The 18,248-nt window shown below is 40.9% G+C and overlaps 1 protein-coding gene across 1 annotated transcript in view; it reads right to left on the bottom strand.

The window, feature by feature from the left end:
- Window positions 1–11,303: 11,303 nt before the first annotated feature.
- Window positions 11,304–18,248, bottom strand: part of PYGB (glycogen phosphorylase B) — a 101,430-nt gene continuing 94,485 nt past the window's right edge. The window contains exons 17-20 of the mRNA XM_069768978.1: window positions 16,436–16,643; window positions 14,980–15,114; window positions 12,547–12,613; window positions 11,304–12,462 (exon numbers count right to left, since the gene is read on the bottom strand). Of these exons, the coding sequence (XP_069625079.1) occupies window positions 12,310–12,462; window positions 12,547–12,613; window positions 14,980–15,114; window positions 16,436–16,643 (563 nt within the window). The 3' untranslated portion in view covers window positions 11,304–12,309. The remainder of the gene's footprint in view (window positions 12,463–12,546; window positions 12,614–14,979; window positions 15,115–16,435; window positions 16,644–18,248) is intronic.

Genomic DNA, 18,248 nt, shown 5'->3' with positions numbered 1-18,248 from the left:
AAATATCATTTCTGCAAATTAAGATTCTGATTTGGCTTTTATCCTAAGTCACATTGCAAGGCTTGTTAAAGGGTCGATAGTGACTTGTTTGCTCGCTGCTTTCAACAGGCGGCGCTATGGAGTTCTAGTCCTCTACATCCTTGAAGAGGCAATTTGCACAGAAAACCATACATAACTCTGCTTGGCTTCTCTGTCTCTATAACCTGCTGTCTGCAGAGAAAATGTGTTATTAGAACAAAGACAAATGTGGTTTAAAATGAGGAGGCCAAGTAACCACATTTCTGATCTAAAAATTTAAGTTTGCATTTATCAACTGTATGCACTAATCACTTGCACAGTACTTTGCAGTCTGTGTAACTGCTTGTCCCACTCTTGCCCTAGAGTTGCTTTAGTCAGCGTAATTTGGCCTAGGTCTACATGTCATTGTCATGTGGAGAGACATAGATAATGTGCAGCGCCCCAAGGTGAGACAACAGGGTCAGATTAGGTTACCCTGACCTATCAGAGAAACTAATTATAAACTTTATTATTATGAAACTTGAATGTCAGATCAACATTAGATAAATTGTAACATAACTTCAACTGCACGTGATTCACTGCCCTGATAACTTCAGATGGGGCTGACCACTGCTAGCAGTCATGGGCCCTGCCACTATCATGTAAGGGTCCAAACCATTAATAGATCCTCCTGTTTCCTAAACTTTATGTGATGGTCAAGTGTTGGCAAAATGGATTAAGTTGAGATCAATACACCTAACTGTATGAACCTCTACTACCATATAACATGGCACACAACTGAAAATGTCAAGGAGCTTTGAAGAATTTTTAGCAATGCTTGGGCTTAAAAATATGCTGCGATTAAAATGCTGCTACTTTTCATCGTGGGCATGTACCCTCAAGCCGCGAGAGACATTACGAGGCCAGCATTACTGTGTAGCAGCGCCAAAGCAACCAGGCAACCCCCACATGTACTCAGCCTAGCTAGTAGCTGTAAATCATTCAGCTGCCGCGATGAAAACAAAATCTCCGAGCAGTCATAAATACTCGGAGGTCACCCGAGCAACGAATACACTCACTCATCACTACTTAGGATGCTTTGCTATCTGACTAAAAGCCTAAGCAGAATATTAATTTGCAGACATTTGTTTCGGGATTTTACCCCTCATCAGTGCAAAGCAGGAGATCTGATTTGGCTGTTTATGAAGCCTCTGACTGGTATATAAGGGGTAACAACCCCCCTGTGGAGACTGACATGTCTGAAATGCCAATGTGAGGAGACTTATAGGCCATTCAATTGTCCTCTGGGAAATTATATGTAACTTTCATTCATCTCTGCTGGATTTTACTTAATCTGTCCTACTGCTTCTGTAATTGAGGTCTGTCCACGACTTCGGAGCTCCGTATGTCCTGAAGGACCAACACCCAGGGTCTATGTGCCCACCCGAACCAGAGGCTTAGTAGATCCATTTCACCAGGTGAGCCTTAAACTATCAATGAAAAATAAGGGAAGACAGCTCACCACATTGTAGGAGTACAGATGAAGAGTCCCGCACGGATGGCCTTGGCCCTAGAGGAAGGCAAATCTTCAATAGAAAAGAATTGGTAATCCAGTGAGGCAAATGTGATAAAATCCAGAAAAAAAACTATTTGTTAAAAATAAATAAAATGCAAAACAAGGATAGAATCTCCAGCGGCACACTGACCAACGCGTTTCGGCTATTGAGCTTTATTCATGGTAAACGCCAAGAATTGTGCCCCCTTAGGTTATATTAACCTTGCTGTACTGTTCGGTCAAAAATGACCGTTTTTGGACCTTGATATTTTTTAAACAATTCATTATGCGGTTCTGAAACTTGTGGTTACTTCCATTTTCCTAATTTGAGGGGTTCTTTCTAAGGGTCCTTTTTTTGTTTTGTTTAGTTTTTGCACCACATTATTTTTTACACTTGTACTGTTCCCGGTCAAAAATGACCGAATAGCATTTTAGCTACATTCAGCCATTTTTTGAGTAAAACAAATGTTATAATTTCTTTTGAGACTACTTATTGCATCTACTATTGTTTATGAAGTAAACAGTTGATTTAGGTGCAGATTTACACATGCAAACCATAAAATTAGCTAAAATGCTTTTCGGTCATTTTTGACCGGGAACAGTGCAAGTGTTAAAAAAAAAAAAACATTGGCTTTCAGTACAGTTCTGTGCAAACAAGCCTGAGCTTCCACAAGGTATTCTCAGCAAAAGAGGTGTACATAGTTCCATGTTTTATTTCACTCAAGACACAACAGTGGTTTCTTAAAAGAAAAAAACAAGTGATACTTATGAGCACAATGCACAATGATGATGCAATAAGTAATCGAGAAGATAGAAAGCCGGACATGATAATGGACTAGGCAGACATGTGTATTATTGTTGTTCTGAATGTAAACAATAGAACTATGTGAATATTTTCTGAAAAAAATACTGATTTTTTTTATTTTTATTATTTTTTTTACTATTTTTTTTCAAAATGTTTGCATGCAGTTAAATTTTATACTATAGTTAATTTTAGTTATAGTTGTTATAATAGTAACATAGTAACATAGTAACATAGTTAGTAAGGCCGAAAAAAGACATTTGTCCATCCAGTTCAGCCTATATTCCATCATAATAAATACCCAGATCTACGTCCTTCTACAGAACCTAATAATTGTATGATACAATATTGTTCTGCTCCAGGAAGACATCCAGGCCTCTCTTGAACCCCTTGACTGAGTTCGCCATCACCACCTCCTCAGGCAAGCAATTCCAGATTCTCACTGCCCTAACAGTAAAGAATCCTCTTCTATGTTGGTGGAAAAACCTTCTCTCCTCCAGACGCAAAGAATGCCCCCTTGTGCCTGTCACCTTCCTTGGTATAAACAGATCCTCAGCGAGATAGTAGTAGTTGTTGTTTTAGTTAGTTAGTTAAGCTCAAATTTGTAATTTATGTGTAGAATTCAATAAGCCCTTGTAACCTTTATAAACACAAAATAAATAAAAAAAATTGAGTTTTTTACATTTTTTTTTTTTAGAATGACCAACCATGCTCACATACAGTATAATAATGCAACAGGTATTCAAAAAAAAATTTTAAGTAGCTAAAACAGCATTTTAATAGGTCCGGTCAAAAATGACCGAAGCAGTACAAGTGTATAGTGGAAACGAATAGAACAGCAGGGTTAATCTCACTATTAATGCCATTGCACCAGAAAATGTTGTAGATAAACTGTACTACAGCTAACAATAAAAACAATAATTGCAACAGTCTAAAATAGTGTTGAATGCTTAAAGGGAACCTGTCGCCCCTAAAAATCGATGGTGAGGTAAGCTCACCGTCATCAGGGGCTTATCTACAGCATTCTGTAATGCTGTAGATAAGCCCCCGATGTAACCTGAAAGAGGAGAAAAAGAGGTTAGATTATACTCACCCAGGGGCGGTCCCGCTGCGGTCCGGTCAAATGGGTGTCTCAGGTCCACTCCGGCGCCTCCTATCTTCATTCCATGACATCCTCTTCTGGTCTTCACGCCGCGGCTCCGGCGCAGGCGTACTTTGCCCTGTTGATGGCAAAGTACTGCAGTGCGCAGGTGCCGGGCCTCTCTGACCTTTACGGCGCCTGTGCACTGCAGTACTTTGCTCTGCTCTTAACAGGGCAGACAAAGTACGCCTGCGCCGGAGCCACGGCGTGAAGACCAGAAGAGGACGTCATGGAATGAAGATGGGAGGCGCTGTTCCGGACCTGAGACACCCATCGGAGCAGGACCGCCCCTGGGTGAGTATAATCTAACCTCTTTTTCTCCTCTTTCAGGATACATAGGCGGCTTAGCTACAGCATTACAGAATGCTGTAGATAAGCCCCTGATGACTGTGAGCTTACTTCACCATCGATTTTGGAGGTGACAGGTTCCCTTTAACTGCAAGAATTGGGTGAAGCTATAGGTGGTACAAAAAATCCAAGGGCCCCTTCTGTCGCAACTGAAAACATAAGTAAAATTAATGGCATCGGGATAGTAGAGGGCCTAATTACAGATTTTCAGAAATCTACCTTCAGCAATAAAATATGATAAATTATCCTGTAATTAAATGTAATTGGTTCAGTGTGAAATTAGGAGGCAGGACAACATTGTGATGCTGAAGCGCTGGCAGAGGATAGTTCCCCAAATCTAATTGGTAATGTGGATGAGACTGCCCTTTATAAAACTTAATAAAATCTGTAAAAAGATAAAGCAATAAAAAGCTAAAATACCAAATGGAAAAAAAGTACATAACATTTATTTGGGAGTTGATCACAAGGGTTCAACTGGTGATCTGTGAAGATAAGAATAAAGTGTAGAGTATGCAATGAGATCCAAGGCTGTAACTACATGAATTACTGTACATACTTCTCTGGCTAAATGTAGAGATGGCCCAAGCTAAATAAAGCAAATGTGAGAAATGCTCTGGACCTGATAAACTGCCCTCAAGAGATGTTACAGAACGTAGCTCAGTTATTTCTGTACTCCTGCTGATGATAATTAACATTCTCTAATGACTGGCACATTGTCAATGGAGTGATGGAGGGCAAAATGTGGTGACGATGTTCCAAAAGGGTTTTAGGTAATTATAGACCAGTAAGGCCAACATCATTCTGGGGAAAATGTCTGAGGAGCATTTAATGGACAATAGCCATGAGTAATAGCCAGTATAGTTTTCTCAAGGACAGAAGACAAATACACCTGATGGAGAGGGGACTATAAGCCTGGACAGATGGGTGGCTGTGGATGGTGTGTTTGGATTTTGCAATTGACAGTCTTCATAGATCCCTAATTGGTAAATTAACGGACTGTGTTATGGTATGGATGACATATGGCCATAGGATAAAATATCAAATCGGGGGAAGGATTCTACACCTGTAGGGCCACATCCCTGGAGACTGTATAGTGGCCATTCCTGGGTACAGCAGCTTGACTCCTATTGAAGCGACAGTCATTTGTAAAGACCGACCTGGGTGTACTTGACTGAATACTGAATAACTGCATGCAAAGTCAGTCAGCTGCTTCTAAAAAGATGTGGATATTATGGAGATGGGAAATAGACATCATACTATTGCTTTATAAATTGTGTAGTTCAGTTCTGGGCACCAGTTCATAGAAAGGGTGTCGTGCACAAGGTACAAAGAAGAGGCACAACAGCTCAGAAAGAACTTTACAAAAAGACGAAATTTGGTTCTTTGATGAGAACTAAACGGTTTCCAGATAGCGTATACCTTGTTGATTTTTGATGGAGAAAGTCTGCAAGTTAGTTGACTATGGCACAAAATATTGTTTTACAGCAACTGCTACTAAAATTCTGCCACAGATTTCATTGCAGAGAGAGTGTGTCAAAATCCAAATGGTACAAGTGAGAGGTTTGCTTCATTTTACATGAATTCACTCAGGTCTTTAACACATTTTACTTTAAGCCACTTTATAAGGTCAAAACAAAGAGTGGATTAAAAAAAAAAAAAGTTAAATCATTCAAGCATACTTCTCCCTAAACAAACTATTCCAGACTGACTACAAAAACAGCACGTGTGATCGTATAAAGCCATGTTCACATGTTCAGTATTTGGTCAGTATTTTGCTTCATGAATATAGAGTATTTTATAGCTGCCTTCCGCCACCACAAGAAATGTATGCTAGAGATGGATGTGCATTGTGATAAATTTGTGGAGCAGACGTCAGGACTTCGCTGAAGCGGGTCAGGACTGGTCTCAACATTTGGACATGCCTGAGAAGTGCACAGAAATTGCCATTTTTCAAGTGTTTTATTACAGAAAACTGGCACAAATTGCATGATGACTCCCCCTTTGTTTGTCCTTGTAACTTTCAGAAATATCTGGATCCCACAGAGAAGAGGGGCATAAAGGAAAGCTTTATGTTCCCTCTTGGAATCTATTCTTGCTTTTCTTTAAAGAGCGAAAACTTAGAACTGGAAATTGCTGGGAGAAGCGCGGATTTCACTGACGGCGCAGGGAAAGCTTGTAACGTTTCCTTAACTATTAAATAAACATAAATATTTTTTTTTTTGTAACCTTATAAGCAGAAACTTGTAGAGCAGAATCCATGACTTTCCTAAGGATCTGTTATATAAGTCTTATACTCAGAGGGATCTGCAGAGGACACTTCTGTTTGTCTCTATGGCATATAGCTCATAAAACATCCGTGGCGCAGTGGGGATCTCTAATCTGATTTACAACATGGCAAAGGTCATTTTATTTATCAACTACCAATAAAATAATTGAAGATTAATTATTCTACTTGACCTTACTGAATAGTACAGTACTAGATGAGACGATACAGTGAAACCTTGCATAACCTCATAGTCATGTATTAAACCAGATCACGGGATCATATTCCGAGTATCAACCATACTCCCCCACACCAAGAGGCAAGTTCCAATACGGCAGTGAAGTAACACCAACATTTGCAATTCTCTGACATGTTTGGAATTATGGATATGACGGGGTCCGTGTGCAGCTCTGTGCATTCACCCGCATCACGGACTGGTGCAGGAGCTCAGGGTACTGAAACTAACACTATATAATCTGGAAAACACGCAAAACATTGCACGCTGCGATGGGAAATCACTCGTATCCACCAGCGCATTGGGGCCGATTCTCGGTGGCGTGCGCCTCGCCAAAATTTTTTTTTTCAGCCTGAGTTTAGCGCGGTGGTTGCAGTATTATTATTTAGTCGGCAACATTTTTTAACAGTGTATTGCACAGAACCTGTTTTAACCACCTGCGGCTTCTGGGGCTTCCACCTTATCCTTTTCAGGTGATTTAGCGCCAGTGTATATACAATTTATAATTATTATTAAGGCATCAGACATTGTCGCAAGTTCTCACCTGAAGAATACTATGGAAATCCTGGAAACCTGATCTGTTGGGGGCCGCGAGGACTGGAGTTTGGGAAACACTGCTATAAAGCATATTACAGTATATACACCTAGGTATGTTTTTTTTTTACTAAGATATACAGTCATGGTCAAAAGTATTGACACCCATGCAATTCTGTCAGATAATACTCATGGTATTATTATCTTCATTTAATTTGTCTTAAATGAAAAAACACAAAAGAGAATGAAGCAAAAAGCAAAACATTGATCATTTCACACAAAACTCCAAAAATGGGCCAGACAAAAGTATTGGCACCCTCAGCCTAATACTTGGTTGCACAACCTTTAGCCAAAATAACTGCAGCCAACCGCTTCTGGTAACCATCAATGAGTTTCTTACAATGCTCTGCTGGAATTTTAGACCATTCTTCTTCGGCAAACTGCTCCAGGTCCCTGATATTTGAAGGGTGCCTTCTCCAAACTGCCATTTTTAGATCTCTCCATAGGTGTTCTATGGGATTCAGGTCTGGACTCATTGCTGGCCACCTTAGAAGTCTCCAGTGCTTTCTCTCAAACCATTTTCTAGTGCTTTTTGAAGTGTGTTTAGGGCCATTGTCCTGCTGGAAGACCCATGACCTCTGAGGGAGACCCATCTTTCTCACACTGGGCCCTACATTATGCTGCAAAATTTGTTGGTAGTCTTCAGACTTCATAATGCCATGCACACGGTCAAGCAGTCCAGTGCCAGAGGCAGCAAAGCAACCCCAAAACATCAGGGAACCTCCGCCATGTTTGACTGTAGGGACCGTGTTCTTTTCTTTGAATGCCTCTTTTTTTCTCCTGTAAACTCTATGTTGGTGCCTTTGCCCAAAAAGCTCTACTTTTGTCTCATATGACCAGAGAACATTCTTCCAAAACGTTTTAGGCATTTTTAGGTAAGTTTTGGCAAACTCCAGCCTTGCTTTTTTATGTCTCGGGTTAAGAAGTGGGGTCTTCCTGGGTCTCCTACCATACAGTCCCTTTTCATTCAGACGCCGACGGATAGTACGGGTTGACACTGTTGTACCCTCGAACTGCAGGGCAGCTTGAACTTGTTTGGATGTTAATCGAGGTTCTTTATCCAACATCCGCACAATCTTGCGTTGAAATCTCTTGTCAATTTTTCTTTTCCGTCCACATCTAGGGAGGTTAGCATTGTTAGGTGCCACAGGTAAGTTACAGGTGCTGTTAATTACACAAATTAGAGAAGCATCACATGATTTTTCGAACAGTGCCACCCCCCCTTTTTTTGTTTGGTGTGGAATTATATCCAATTTGGCTTTAGGACAATTCTTTTTGTGTTTTTTCATTTAAGACAAATTAAATTACCGTAAGATAATAATACCAAATAGTTTGTGTTTGCAATCATTTTCAGGAAGAAAATGAGTATTATCTGACAGAATTGCATGGGTGTCATTACTTTTGGCCATGACTGTATTCTACCATTGTAAATAGAACACACTGGTGCTCAAACCCCAACAAAGTCCTCAGCTGCTGGTATCAAGACAGATGCGGTGCCAATTCTGTCAATGGCAGGATTAAAAAAATGAGATAAACGGATACCGCGCTTAAGGAAGGGTTGGTGAGGAAAAAACGTTATAGAGCTATAAGCCAATTCTTAATACATAACTCCATGCAGTGTACTCCCATAGGAATCCTTCAACTCACAACAAATAGTTGAAGCCACCTAGCACAGTGTTTCTCAACTCCAGTCCTCAAGACCCACCAACAGGCCAAGTTTTCAGGATGTCCATAGGTGATGGAGTTAATGCTGAAGCAGGTGATGAAATTATCACCAGTGAAATAATAAGAGATCCTGAAAACTTGACCTGTTGGTGGGTCTTGAGGACCGGAGTTGAGAAACACTGACCTAGCACATAGGGTAACCACACCACACTGCTGACACAGGCAAATGCAAATAGAAATAGTGTCAAATGTCCGGACAGCAGTAGGGATAAATAAATGCCCAGACCGGGGCAAGTTTGAACACCTCAGGGAGCACATACGGCCACTGGCTTACCTATAGTGTATGGAGTAGTGATCCATCTCCAATGCTACAATGTAGAAGGTAGCGTATGGTGCAGCGACGCCGCATGTGGGCAGGGCTTGTAGGCCATCTTTTTTCTCCACGCTTGCTATCGAGGGACACCACCAGCCGGGGCATCCCTGGCTCTGCATAGCGCTTCACCTCCTGACGACCGCACGACATAAAGGGACCGGCACAGCGTGCATGCGCTGCTGCACCATACGCTACCTTGCACATTGTAGCATTGGAGAAAGACATTTGAATTAGTACCAGTAGAAGTGAAGCAAACCATAATCATTATAGGTTCTTACCCATGCTGTGAGTGTGAGCATGACACGCACCACTACGCGCGTTTCGCTTATGTCTTCCTCAAGGGGTGTGCGTTACCCTCACACAGGATGGGTAAGAACCTATAATGATTATGGTTTGCTTCACTACTACTGGTACTTATTCAAATGTAACTGGTCACTGACCCCATTGAATTATGATACATTAAGTACTCTATTTGTAGTGATTATGAATCTGTCATTTTGCTAATATTTTGGTACAATAATTTATGCACAGTCACTTTATATTGATACACTAGTTAATACTCTGGTTCTATTTGCCTATATAATTGTGTGTGGGGGGTGACACTTGTTTTGGTGCACCCTTCACCGGATTCACACATCTCTGTAGTGAGATGTGATAGATATGTGTATGGTATATTTTTGATTAAAGATTTACATTTTTTACTACTACTTGTATGTGGTTTATGTGCTCCAAGTATTCTGTTATTACAGCTTGAATACATGTGGAAATTCTCTAGCAACCAGGCAATCCCCACATGTAATCAGGCTGGCTAGGAGCCGTAAATCATGCAGCTGCATCAACAAAAACGAAATCTCCGAGCAGCCACAAATACTCGGAGACCCCCCGAGCGTCCTCGGGAAAACCGGAGCAACGAGTATACTCGCTCATCACTAGTTGTGAATGGTTTATGACCTGTGTTGAAACTTTTTTTTACAATTGAAGTTATGAAACTATTTTTTCTTTACCTCTAATTATTTTTCTTTAGAGATATATATATATATATATATATATATATATATATATATATATATATATATATATATATATATATATATATATATATAAATATGTGTATGTATAAATATTTCAATGTATTATAGCATGTGCACATAATATGAAGAGGCTTTTTTTTTACAACATATTTAAAGGGAATCGGTCATAAGGACATAGGAAGATGAATAAAACGATACCTTGATATCTGTGATCTGATGTCTTATACCAGAGAAATCCATGTTTTTCTTAACATGGGCCAGACACCGATCGTCTGAGAATCTGCCTCCAGAGATTATTTTAAATGAAAGGGGGCTACATGTAGACCAGAAGAGCGGACTGTCAGTCATTGCATGTCTCACAATGGTAACTCCTCCTTTAATGTATAATAATCTCTGGAGGCAGAGTCTCAGGAGATCAGTGTCTGGCCCATAGATCTTACCAGCTCATTTACATATTTTCTCATCAGATCGCAGTTATCAAGGAATCATTTTAGTCAGCTTTCTATGACCTGAATGTCCATTTTGATCCTACTGAAAGATTCCCATTAACCTGCGGTCTTATCCATCATTCCCAATGGTAGCTCATCGGAAGTTCTCCTTAGTTGAGGGACTCTAAATGTAAAAATGTGTTGTTGAAACAAAAAAATATAAATAAAACTCCTGGCTGCCTTCATCCACCACCACGAAAAGCTTACCACAATAAATCAAAGGGAACTGCATAAATCTGTTTTCTTGTGTCACTGACAAAGATTTCATGGGAACCTTAATGACGAATAATTTCGGTACGTAGCTGGAAACTTTGCAATGGCTGCAAGGTCACTTACAGCAAAGGGACTTATATAGCAACTGGAATTTGACACACCTAGAGTTTATCGTTTGGAAAGATGATGGTGTTTATTTTTTTTTTGCTTCTTTCTGAAAGAATTGAGCTTCACCAGTAACATTCGCCCCCACATCGCAGCACAATACAAGTAAATGGAGTCTCATTAAAAGCAAGTCCCAAAAATATCGGACGCAGTTGGAATTCTAGTGACTTGCTCATCGTGGTCATATTGCGACCCCATTCACTGTAATTACACCTAGCTGACTTTGGCCACGTGACAGATGATGTCGAGGACAAAGTTGCCATATAGCCCAGGCCTTAAAGGGAACCGGTCACCAGAAATAATGCTGTTAACCTGCAGATTAACCCCATATCTGCAGGTTAACAGTGTTATTTCTGGTGACAGGTTCCCTTTAAAGTGCTGTCGAAGAATCTGTGTAATAACCATAGACTAGAATAAATGACATTCCAAAAGCTGAAATTCGGTACTAGGTTTATTGAAGGACGAGTCCCACAAGCATGAAGGTGGAGATAACGTGCAAATCTTTAGTTAGAAATACAGTACTTTGAAATCACACACAAAATGCTAAAACAACTGCGTTTTTACAAAGACAAACACATGGAATATAATGCTTCACACAAAGCTTGCTCATCCTCCCCACGTTCTGTGAGGTTGTGGAGAGCGTGGATACGACTTCCACTTACTGATGCATTGTGTTGTTGGGATGTGTTTACTCTGTGCGGTCTGACGCCTAGACGTACGCTGGGGTGGGGGGGTCGTCCTTTCTATTACAGTACGTAAGAACGTTGCCAGGGCTTCTCCCAGTGGCATATATGTCACAACAACAGTAGTCTATGGACCCTCTACCGCTGAGGATGCCTCACCCCATAACACATGGTCTCTTCTCTGCTTTTATCTCCTAAAATATTATCTTTTCTAGAAGTCCTAATTCTAAAATCTAAGCTTCCATCTGCAATCCACAAGGTGTTTAGACACTAAAATATTAGAAAAAAAATAACAGTTGGATTAAAAATAATAAAACAATGAGAAACTTGTAAAGGTGAAATGCAGGTCATGTCTGTGCTTCCGATTTGATCATAAAGGGCAAACAAACTATGTAAAATAATCCGGTGTAAATGGCTACCGAGACATTGCATTCATATTTGTGGAGTACAGTGGTTTGTTCATAGATGGATTTGCTACCGTGCGCCATGTTGAGCCGTGAACTGTTGCCTGCGCACGTTGGGGTCGGCTCCTGCTCTATAATATCCGATTATATGAAGGCAATGCCAGTGACTTCCATTGGAATAAATACCAGGTTATAATATTGAGAGTTGGAATAGGACGACACAATCAGTTTGGTTTCCCCCAAAGACAAGACCATGCTCTGATGGGAAAGCGATCACAACTGGTGAACAAACACTAATCCTGAGCCAACCAAACTACCAGCAGAAATGGTGGGCACATGCATCTCCGAGGAGCTACTCCCTGGGTATGTTGGGTGGAGGAATCTTCACAGCGGAGGGTTCCACCCCCCAGATTTCAGTGGCATATTCACTAATTGTCCTGTCGCTAGAGAACTTGCCAGAACTAGCGATGTTCTTTATTACTTTTTTGGTCCATTCCCTGAGGTTCTGCAAAAGAAATAATAATGTCAATACACGGTGGATTAATGAGCAGAGTACGGCGGGTGGCTACAGCCAATTCCTATGTCTTACCATGTATAATTGGTCCACTTTCTCCTGGCATTTAATATAGGCCTCATAGTCTGCAAATACCTTGAACCTATGACAAGAAATATATACTTAGACACAGAGTACTGGTTTTAAACTGATGAAGGACCTAACAAAGGAAAGGTAATTCTGGCAACAAAATAGGAAAGGGTTCTTTACAGTTAGAGCAGTCAAACTGTGGAATGCTCTACCACAATAGGTAGTAATGGCAGCAGACACTAACAGCTTTTAAAGAAGGGCTGGGCGATTTCCTTAGAACAAATAACATTGTGGGTTATACAGTCATGGTCAAAAGTATTGACACCCCTGCAATTCTGTCAGATAATACTCAGTTTCTTCCTGAAAATGATTGCAAACACAAATTATTTGGTATTATTATCTTCATTTAATTTGTCTTAAATGAAAAAACACAAAAGAGAATGAAGCAAAAAGCAAAACATTGATCATTTCACACAAAACTCCAAAAATGGGCCAGACAAAAGTACTGGCACCCTCAGCCTAATACTTGGTTGTACAACCTTTAGCCAAAATAACTGCGACCAACCGCTTCCGGTAACCATTAATGAGTTTCTTACAATGCTCTGCTGGAATTTTAGACCATTCTTCTTTGGCAAACTACTCCAGGTCCCTGATATTTGAAGGCTGCCTTCTCCAAACTGCCATTTTTAGATCTCTCCACAGGTGTTCTATGGGATTCAGGTCTGGACTCATTGCTGGCCACCTTAAAAGTCTCCAGTGCTTTCTCTCAAACCATTTTCTTGTGCTTTTTGAAGTGTGTTTTGGGTCATTGTCCTGCTGGAAGACCCATGACCTCTGAGGGAGACCCAGCTTTCTCACACTGGGCCCTACATTATGCTGCAAAATTTGTTGGTAGTCTTCAGACTTCATATTGCCATGCACACGGTCAAGCAGTCCAGTGCCAGAGGCAGCAAAGCAACCCCAAAACATCAGGGAACCTCCGCCATGTTTGACTGTAGGGACCGTGTTCTTTTCTTTGAATGCCTCTTTTTTTCTCCTGCCTGTAAACTCTATGTTGATGCCTTTGCCCAAAAAGCTCTTCATTTGTCTCATCTGACCAGAGAACATTCTTCCAAAACGTTTTAGGCTTTAGGTAAGTTTTGGCAAACTCCAGCCTGGCTTTTTTATGTCTCGGGGTAAGAAGTGGGGTCTTCCTGGGTCTCCTACCATACAGTCCCTTTTCATTCAGACGCCGACGGATAGTACGGGTTGACACTGTTGTACCCTCGGACTGCAGGGTAGCTTGAACTTGTTTGGATGTTAGTCTTTATCCAACATCCGCACAATCTTACGCTGAAATCTCTTGTCAATTTTTCTTTTCCGTCCACATCTAGGGAGTTTAGCCACAGTGCCATGGGCTTTAAACTTCTTGATGACACTGTGCACGGTAGACACAGTAACATTCAGGTCTTTGGAGATGGACTTGTAGCCTTGAGATTGCTCATGCTTCCTCACAATTTGGTTTCTCAAGTCCTCAGACAGTTCTTTGGTCTTCTTTCTTTTCTCCATGCTCAATGTGGTACACACAAGGACACAGGACAGAGGTTGAGTCAACTTTAATCCATGTCAACTGGCTGCAAGTGTGATTTAGCTATTGCCAACACCTGTTAGGTGCCACAGGTAAGTTACAGGTGCTGTTAATTACACAAATTACAGAAGCATCACATGATTTTTCGAACAGTGCCAATAATTTTGTCCACCCCCTTTTTTATGTTTGGTGTGGAATTATATCCAATTTGGCTTTAGGACAATTCTTTTTGTGTTTTTTCATTTAAGACAAATTAAATGAAGATAATAATACCAAATAATTTGTGTTTGCAATCATTTTCAGGAAGAAACTGAGTATTATCTGACAGAATTGCAGGGGTGTCAATACTTTTGGCCATGACTGTAGATAATAGATACAGAATGTGTAAGTGGTTGGGACTTGATGCACCTTGGTCTTTTTTCAACCTATATAACTATATAATGATGATGCACACAGGCACAGTCACTATTCACAGTACAACTTCTGGTGGCTGTCAGGTGGCGTATCAGCTTCATACAATAAGACATAGACTGCCCTATAATATAGGGTCAATAATCGTCTGAATGAGCGTTTGTATTAATGCTCATTTCCGGTCATTGTTCAGTGTAAATGTGGCCGTCGTTGGCTGATTACCCAGCACAGCTCCTTCACTGGATGGTTTATTGGAGCATATCTGCGATCTAAGAGACTCTAGAGCTATGTGCAAACTGTATGCTGACCGAGTGATCATATCAACAACTGCTCTTCCCCACAGGTTGTTGTATAAGGACCGTAAACAGACGCTAGTTGACTAACATTATACAGGGTGCTTCTCACAAAATTAGAATATCATCAAAAAGTTAATTTATTTCAGTTCTCTTTTTCCGACTTACCTGTCATGGTGCATCAGCATATTCACCACATCCTTAAACAAGTCTGGTTCTCCTGGGGAAAAGCGTCCATCTCTGATCTGGTTGATTACCTCTCGAAGTTCAGGAATTCGGTCATAGTAATCCTTAGCATTGTATCTACATAAAAAGGAAGAAAATGATTTAGTGGAATAACTCAACCTCAGAAACGTCAGCATTACTGATGAGCGACGGGCTCGGATATGGTGTTATCTGAGCATGCTCATGTGTTAACCGAGTGTCTTCGGCGTGCTCAAAACATATGTTCGACTCCCCACCGCTGCAGATCTCGCGGCTGTTTGACAGCTGGAACACATGCAGGTATTCCCTGTTTGTTAGACAATCCCTGCATATGTTGCAGCCGCAGGGACTCGAACATATTATTCAAGCACGCCGAAGGTACTCTGTTCTACTGAATAGGAGGATTTGTGGGTTATGATCCGCGCTGCCAGCTCATCCAGAAACAGACAAAATGTCCAATTGAACAATGGTTTATTCTACGCGTTTCGGAGTACATATGACTCCTTCAGGAAAATACCACACTTGCCTGTGGTATTACTTGTGGTATTATCCTGAAGGAGTCATATGCACTCCGAAACGCGTAGAATAAACCCCTGTTGAATTGGACATTTTGTCTGTTTCTGGATGAGCTGGCAGCGCGGATCATAACCCACAAATCCTCCTATTCAGCAATTTAGCTACGGTCGCGTGTCAATCAGTGGATCTGCGGCAGCCGGCACTATATGCCTATGAATCTTCTTCATCAGGTGAGCAGTTACATTACTGGCGAATCTTCCTTTAAATCGTGATATAAGACACTATCTGCGCTTTTTCTTTCCTACAAGGTATATTACTAGAATGTACTCTGTTAGCACACGAGCGTGGATAACACCTTATCCAAGCACATTCGTCGATTACTAGTCAGCATTAACCATGATAATGGCTAAATCCAGCGAATTAAAGGCGTAGTCAAACCTCCAGGTTGTGCGCCATGCAGTAAAATCCACATTAGCTTTATCGCTAGGATTTTGGCAATGTTCCTTGTGCAGATAAAACACATTGAAACAAATTGTCAGTAGAAAGTGCAGCACTGCCTGGTGAAACACTCGGGCACAGCTGTGGACTCGCACTTTATCCTCATTACTTGGATTAGCCGTATACCAGATGATTCCTGTATATCAGGTGACCTCACTTTCCATTCCTTTGGAATATGGATGTGTTTCTGCACAGGTCGGCCTCTCCTACCGATCAGAGCATGTCCAGGGCGCCATCTTGTTTTTGTTGAAGGCTAGACTGGTGGTCACTTCTGCATCCATTTTATTACATGCCCACACGATTCAGTGGATATGATAAGCCAAGTACACTGCTAACAACAAGCTAAAGGCGGCTTCAATGGGGTCTCATGCAATCAAAGATACAGTGATCATGCTGGGATACAAACCCTTTCTTGTCCATAGCATCCACATCCTCCACTCTCATGCCAAAGATAAACAGGTTGTCTTCTCCTGCCTCCTCTGCCATCTCCACATTGGCACCATCCATTGTACCAATGGTAAGTGCTCCGTTCAGCATGAACTTCATATTCCCGGTACCAGAAGCCTCAGTGCCAGCTGTGGAGATCTGCTGAGATAGGTCAGAGGCGGGAATCACTGGAAACAAAAAAATTCTATTATCACTCACTGGATAACCCTTTGCAGAGACTTCTGTATTCCACTAAATATTTTATTTTAACCAGAAAATCTGTATAACCTTCTCATCCACTACAACTCAAAAGCCTCTTTACATGACACCACCCCCTTTTTAACTCCTTCACCCTGAAGTCCGTTTTCACCTCCCAGACCTGGCCAAATTTTACAATTCTAACCAGTGTCACTTTATGAGGTAATATCTCTGGAACGCTTCAATGGATCCCACTAATTCTGAGACTGTTTTCTTCTGACATACGGTACTGTAACATTTCTTCAATATGACTTGTGTTTATTTTTTTTAAATGAAAATTTGATGGAAATTTTGTAATTTTTTAACTTTTTTTATTTTATGCCCTTAAATCAAAGAGTTATGTCACACAAAATTGTTCATAAATAACATGTCCCACATGTCTACTTTGCATCGGCACAATTTTTTAAACATCATTTTCTTATGTTAGGATTTTATAAGGGTTAAAAGTTGACCAGCGATTTCTCATTTTTCCAAACAAATTTTACAAAACCCTTTTTTTTTAGGGAGCACATCACACCTGAAGTGACTTTGGCCCATATGACATAAAATACCCAACAGTGACACCATTCAAAACCACGTTCAGGAAGTTTATTAACCCTTAAGGGGCTACACAGGAATTAATGTAATGTTGAAGGGAAAAATGAACATTTAACTTTTTTTCACCAAAAATTTACTTTAGACTTATTTTTTTTTTGTAATTTCGCAAGAGTAACACAAAAAAAGGACCCCAAAATTTGTTGCACAATTTCTCTTTAGTACGCGGATACCACATATGTGGGTGAAAACTACTGAATTGGCGCACGGCAGGGCTCAGAAGGGAAGGAGCGTCATTTGACTTTTTGAATGTAAAATTTGATGGCATAATTAGTGGACGCCATGTCGCGTTTGGAGAGCCCCTGATGTGCCTAAACAGTGGAAACCGCTCACCAGTGACACCATTCTGGAAACTAGACACCTCAAGGAACTTATCCACATGTGTGTTGAATAGAGATGAGCGAATATCTTCGGCTCCTTCCTTATTCGGCAAGCTATATTGCTTACTGAACAAGCTGCTGCGGGAACCAGGATATCTGGATTGATCTTGCTTATTACCTGTTCAGCGCCACAGCTGCATGTGTCACGGCTGTGTGACAGTCACAACATATGCAGAACCTGTTTGTTGGGCCGGTGGTTACCATGTACACCATTGACACAACGCGATCACATCACAATGTGTCGATGGGAGCACAGAGGGAGCTACTGACAGTGGCATCACAGGGGTTAAACACCCAGGATCGCTGAAGGGTGTCAGCTCTCACATAGGGCTGACACCTTCATTCTACCACGGCGGCGCTCAGCGTGAGCATGCGACCACGGCGCCATAAATATACAACACATTTCGGGAAGGGGTTAAATTTGTATTCTCAAGATATTAAATTGCTTTACTTAGCTTGAAAATAAACAAGTTTGGAATGGACTTGTTTTTTTCTATATGCTGTCATTCTCCTGCTGTGAGAGCTTTTATCTTACATACTGTACAGCTTGCTTTCATGAAA

The sequence above is a fragment of the Ranitomeya imitator genome, chromosome 5, assembly GCF_032444005.1.
Source record: "Ranitomeya imitator isolate aRanImi1 chromosome 5, aRanImi1.pri, whole genome shotgun sequence".
Taxonomy (NCBI): Eukaryota; Metazoa; Chordata; class Amphibia; order Anura; family Dendrobatidae; genus Ranitomeya; species Ranitomeya imitator.
The sequence above is the reverse complement of the archived record's forward strand: the minus strand, read 5'-3'. Positions and strand labels throughout refer to the sequence as shown.